Here is a 6,206-nt window from a genome sequence, read left to right as displayed (position 1 = left end):
TCCTAGCACCGCCAATAGAGGGAGGAGAGAGTAAGAGAGAGGCAGTAACCATGCTTGAAACCCATAAGGAAATGGGGTTCCTAAAAAAAGACTGAAGGCCCCCCACCACCAAGAGAGAGAGAGAGAGAGAGAGTGCCCATACCGCCATAATTTCAGGCTCTTCCAGAAACAACATAGCACCCCACCCAAACAAAAAAATAACCTGACAGAAGGGAGATGGAGATCAGGAACAACATTTACGAAAGGTTTAATGAAGATAGAAAGATGCAAGTCTGGCCACAAAAAAAGGCTTTTCAAAGGCATTTCAAAACTGGTTCACGCCCTGAGAATAGTACACTGATGGTCGCTAGACTGTCCCGTGTGTACAGTCTATACAGGACCTTTTTCCTAAAGAGTCTAGAGCATAGTGGTCACCAGTTCCCTGTACAGGATTCAGTTAATGGGATCAACGGGGGCACCAGTCATGCCATTCAATGTCTACACAGTACCTGTTCCTGTAGTGTTCGCAAAGGGAAGGGGGCCATGGGTGCCACCAGGGAGTCCAGTTTCTGTACTGGACCCTCACCCCAGAACATAGAGATCGCTCGGAGGGGAGGTTGAGATCTCAGGAGGTAGTCCACCATTCTCACCCACTGCTGGGGATCACCAGGTACTCTACCAGCCACCTGGGATCCACAACCTCAGAGTATGCATCCTCAGAGGGTGAGGATCCCGGGCGGCTGGCAGACACCCCCAGAGTATCCTCACGCACAGATCGTGGTGGCTCCTGGGGTCACCAGGCGGTTGCAGTCCATTGTCTGCACAGGATTCTGCGGAAGGCCCTCCTGAAATCCTGGTTGAAAATGGTGTAGATGACGGGGTTCAGGGAGCTGTTGCAGTAGCCGATCCAGAAGAAGAACTGGAAGAGAGCATTGGGGACCTGGCAGAGCTTGGGACAGACGGCCCCGAGGCTGTAGGTGAAGAAGAATGGAAACCAGCAGAGCACAAAAACCCCGATCACCACAGCCAACACAAAGGTGAACCTCTTCTCACGGTTCATGTGGCTCTTCCTTTTGGCTACATTGGGGCTTGGGACCCCTCTGACCAGGGCCACTTCACCCCCAACAATGGCAATTGTTTCTAGAGTCCTGGGGGGACAGTGCCTGCAGACACTGCTCTCCTTGGCTTGCTGGTCTGCAACATGTCCTGGTTGGTCTCTCTCTGTCTCTACTGTCTGAAGCTCAGTTCTCATGGTTAGGTTGCTTCCGTTGGTCTGGACGATTGTTTGCTGACCGGATGGTGAGGTGTATGGTGCGTTATGTTGTTTCTCCTCTTGGATGGATCTGCCATGACCATTGGGCTGAACCATGGTTTGTGGGTCAGTTGGTGATGTGGAAGGCACTTTGTGCCAATCTTCAGTCTGGATGGAGCCTCCATGGCCATTGGGTTGAACTGTGGTCTGCTCGCCAGATGGAGATGGGAAGACCACTCTGTGTTGTTGCTCATTCTGGATGGTCCCGTCATGTGCACTGGGTCGGACTGCGATCTTCTGGCCTAAATGAGATGAAGAAGTGTCTCTGTGTTCTGAATCCTTTATGATGCTTTGGTGACCGTAGGGTTGGGCAATGGTAACCTTGTCCACTGGAGATATAGTGGGTGCATTTGGTGGTTCCTTGCCCTGGACAGAGCCTCTGTTACCATTGGGGTCTGGTGACCCTTTGTGGTTTTGGATTGATGGTCTATGCATCTGTTGTGGATGTGCACCCCCTGGGGCATCTTCCTCCGACACTCTTCTGGACTTGTTCTTCTTTGGGGACTTGCTCCTGCGCTTCGCAATGTGATAGATCCTGAGATAGACCAGGATCATGATTACGCACGGGGCAAAGAACGAGCCGATGCTGGAAGACAGGATATACCAAGTCTCCTCATTCAGTTTGCATTGGGGCTTACTTCCTGGTAGCTCCTTCTTGTTGCCTTTGAAGATAAGTGGTGGGAAAGAGATGGATGCTGCGATGGTCCACACTATTAGGATGATGCACTTGATTCTGCGTGGCGTCCTCTTTGAGTTATACTCAATAGCTTGGCTGACAGACCAGTAACGGTCGAGGCTTATGGCGCACAAGTGTACAATGGACGAGGTGCAGAAGAGCACATCTAGAGCCAGATAGATCTCACACCAGGTCTTCTCGAAAGGCCAGTAGCCCATCAGCTCATTGGCTAAGGAGAAGGGGATTATCAAGGTGGCAACCAGGATGTCTGCAGCTGCTAGCGAGACCAGGAAGAGGTTCTGGGGCGCTTTCAAGGACCTGCTGGTCAATACTGCGATGATGACGAGGATGTTCCCGAAGATGGTGAAAAGGATGATGAAGGTAATGATGGCTGCGACGGCCGCCATGCCGTGGACAGAGTAGGGGTCTGTGCTGTCCATGGCGGTCTTAAAATGGACAGCACAAAAGTCCTTCCAAAGGAAAGTGGGGAAGAAACTGGGATGGAGGTCACTCACTGGTGCCAATTCGATGCGGTAGAACATTTGCAGAAGAGGCGGTTGCGTGCCATTTTCTTGTCATTAAATGAGCAGGGCTGGGTCAGTGCATGCGGCAATGGTGCCCAGGTGGGTATCCAGGTGCTTCAAAGTCGGTTTCGGCTCTGGAACCGGACTGAAATGGTCCCACCTCACCATTGTGGGAGCGGGCATTCGACCCCCTTTGGAGTAGGCCGATCTTATCAGTGTATCCAAACATGAGCGAACTAGCAGGTCCTCCAACGCTAGAGGCTGGCTGTTCCTAATAGCAAACGGGTGAGAGGTATGGGCGGGTCCTTTCCGACACAGGCATCTCGGACGTGGAATAATCTTCGTGTATTGAGAGTAAGCCAACTACCTTTAGGAAGCGACTAAAGGCGGCTTTATTTGTCTAAGTAAATTCCTTTCCGATTTCTAACACTTATCCGTTCTTTTCCTTTCTGCGCCCTGAAGTCTGCGGGCTCCGGCGCACTACAAATAAGTAAATAAAAAAATAAATAATGAGGGTCTACAGGCTTCGGCGTTTCTCCTGCCTCCGGATTTCCCCAACGTGCCTGCCATCTCCCTCTGTGCTGAAGTCTCTAATTTGAGAGGCTGCCGAGTTTCTTCACGGCTCGGAGGGCAGTGGGCAGGTGCAGGGAACTCTTTCAGGCCCAGTTTCTGCTTTCAGTGATGGGAAGTCCGCGGCAGCTCCTTCCCGCTCGAGGGGGGTCTTCTGCTAAGTTCGCAGGGTCAGTGTCTTGACAGATCTAGGAACTTCATCTTCTCAGCCCCTTGTGGACTCAGCTCGGGGTCTCGTTCCGTTTCCACTCTGAGGGTGTATCTCGTCGCCCCAGGAGTATTCATCCCGGCTCGTGCTACGCCTAAAGTTGCTGCCGGGGGCAGGTGATGCTGGCAGGCCCGGGCTCTGAGCTGAAGCGGGGCAGCTGGCGGTGACGGGAGAAGCAGGAACAGCACGGCGCAGGGGCTGCCCTGTGAACCGGAGAGAGCCCGGGGCTGCTGGTGACGGGAGTTGGATCTCTTCTGCTTTTAAACCAGGAGCAGGAGTGTCTCTTCCTGGATCTGTGATGTCAGGGAGTCCTCGGCTCTCTATGACACCCCCCTCACCCTCCTCATCAGAAGCAGGCAACCAGGGGAGGGGCGGTGAGGGGGAGAAGGAGAGCGGCGGGAGGGGAATAGGAATAGAAGAAAAGCCTGGAGAACATGTGAGAGAAAGGGGTTAGAGAAAATCGGAGGACAACGGAAGGAGGGAGTTCAATAGGATAAGTGGAATGGGAGACAGAAGGGTGAGGAAATAAGTAGTGAAAGGATAGGGGAGATGAGGGAAAGAGGGGTGGGGGGTATGAAGTGAACAGAAGAGGGATCCTCAGGGCGGGGGCGCGAAGAAACCAGGATACGGAAATGGCCCAAAGAGGTTAAGGGAGAGTGGGCGAAAGCGCGGGGGGGGTCACGAACAAGGGGAAAGGGCGACAGTGAAGGAAGGAGCTGGCACTGGGGGGTGGGGGCAGGGAGGCGTAGATGAGAGAGGGGGTAGACGGGAAAGGGAATGGGTGTCAAGGAAAGCAGGGTGTGTAATTGCCTCCATGCACCCCCTGGCTTATCAAGACCACAGATGCCGAGTGCACGCCCTTCTGCCCCGTGCACAGTGACCCCATGTGCTGTATATTACTCTCGGTAAACGGCACCCCCAGATGCTGCGCCGTGCACAGGAACCCCTGACGCAGCCATATACCCCTGTGCAGGGCGCCCTGCCCACAAGCCTCCCGGTCTCCTGTGCCACTTGCTTCGGGAGATGCGCGCGTGGTGACTCCCCCTGTGTGCACGGGCACACCTGCCCAGGGACTGCAACTGCTTAGCGCCGCGCTTCCCTCACAGCAACAAAAGGGTGCTCTGTGAAAGGCACCGGCTGTAGATCTCTACAGCCGGACACAACTGTTAAAGGAGCCCCATCAAACTATACCCGGCCAGTGACCGGATTCCGACTCAACCGGACAGCAGCAGCGTATCTGCTGCGGGAGCAGCTCGCCCATCCCAGCCAGGGCTCCACGGAGCAGAACACCGGTACATTAAGAGCGGCCGGGACTCCTACCCACCCCCCTCGCCGTCAGACTGGAGGGAAAGGGTCCCTCCGCGCCTTCTATCTTCCCGAGCTGCACGGTTTCACACTTTTGTTTCGAGAAGCGCCCTGCTAATGGCGAACCGCTTAATTAATTGCTGCAGCTCCCCCAGCCTCTTTATTAGGCACGAGTGTTTAGTCAATTGGCAAAGTGATGGGATATTTTCAAATTAGAAAGCCCGCTTCCCCTTCCCTCTCCCTGCCAGAGCTGTGTCTGCTACCAACATAATACGAATTATGTCCGCTAGCTTGAAATGCAAACAAAACAAGGATTTGCTTTTATGTGGTTAGTCCAATGTTCTATAATCACTATACCCATGGGGCCATAGAGCCCAATGTCTTTTAGTGTGTGTATTTAAGTGCAAAAGGTACAGTTGTGTAAAATAGGACATTTTTAGAATTGTATTATTTTTCTTTCTGGTACTTGTACTTTTCCATTTAGGATGTGCAAATGCCAGAATTGCATTATTTTGCCTTCACATGTTTCCGTAGGGATTTCCATGTTTTCAGGACCCTTTACTATGTGATTTGTGTGCAAGAAATCATTAGAAGACAGTATTTATTTTGGTTTTTGAACGTAAAACAAATATTTGTGCAAAGTGAAACTTGGAAAGTATGTTGTCAAGTGGCAAAATTGCACCATGGGTTAAAATCCTGACTTTAGTGCTTAACCAAAGTGTGTGATCGGGTACAAATGATTACATATCACTGTGAATTAAGTGCAAACATTGGCCTCTTTGGAAGTGATCAAGCTCACACTACTTGGAACAAACTTGCTTACAATGGAGTGATTTCAGGGCCACAATCCTTGTGCTCCTCTCTGTGTGATCTTTGAGACATTCACCTAGAATTGTGCATTTGACAGGCAGATACATAGTCTCACCAGCCAGTCAGGTGCACCAGAGATTCTAGTTGTAGCAGACTGGTTGCAGCAGAACGAAAGTTAATTTCCTACCCTGTTGCTGCCAATCACCGAAATGACTTGCGCCGCCAAGAGCTTGGACCCTATTGGTGAATACGTAGCGCTATGTTTTGTTATGGTAGGCTTGCATCACACACCTTCTACTGTTTTCACAATTTCTTTGAGCTCCATGATTTGCAAGAGGCAGTGTAGGGGACCAATGTAGAATCAGGGGGAGCAGGGCAAGTTTGCTTTGTTGCACTCTTGATATGTGCAGGTCCGAAAAGAGAGGGATTTCCAAAGAGTGGAAGTTGTAGATATTTTGTGAGTTGTCTGGAGCAATGGAGAAGGTACACTCCAGGTTGCTACTGTGCATTTTTTTCTTTGGTTGGTGCCTCTCCGAGTGGTGTTTGAGGCGTGCAGACAGATGTGTTGCTCTATCTGTGGTGAGTGTAGTGTATAGGGAAGTATAGTGTAGAAGTGTGCATTCAGGTGGTGTACGTTACATTGCTCCTTCCGTGGAATCACGTGATGAGATGTGTTGCCTGTTAGGGTGGAAGATAGAATTATTTTGAGGTGGTTATTGTTACCATGTCTTTTCCAACAAACCACCCAAAACTATTGACACACTTTTTCACTTTGGAAACATCACATTAGGTCACAATAGTTTATATCCATGAAAAACATTT

General features: G+C 51.1%; 1 protein-coding gene across 1 annotated transcript; it reads right to left on the bottom strand.

The window, feature by feature from the left end:
* Positions 1-230: 230 nt before the first annotated feature.
* On the bottom strand, positions 231-3,805 carry ADRA2B (adrenoceptor alpha 2B). Its single transcript, XM_069619101.1, has one exon. It carries the CDS (start codon positions 2,507-2,509, stop codon positions 773-775), a length of 1,737 nt encoding a protein of 578 aa, XP_069475202.1. The 5' UTR covers positions 2,510-3,805; the 3' UTR covers positions 231-772.
* Between the last annotated feature and the right edge of the window lie 2,401 nt (positions 3,806-6,206).

Source organism: Ambystoma mexicanum, chromosome 10, assembly GCF_040938575.1.
Source record: "Ambystoma mexicanum isolate Mex_15411 chromosome 10, UKY_AmexF1_1, whole genome shotgun sequence".
In the NCBI taxonomy this organism is placed as follows: Eukaryota; Metazoa; Chordata; class Amphibia; order Caudata; family Ambystomatidae; genus Ambystoma; species Ambystoma mexicanum.
This window is presented reverse-complemented; position numbering and strand designations above follow the sequence as displayed.

What these genes read in the sequence shown, in the direction of transcription:
- ADRA2B (XM_069619101.1), bottom strand. Translation starts at nt 2,509, where the DNA reads ATGTTCTACCGCATCGAATTGGCACCAGTGAGTGACCTCCATCCCAGT.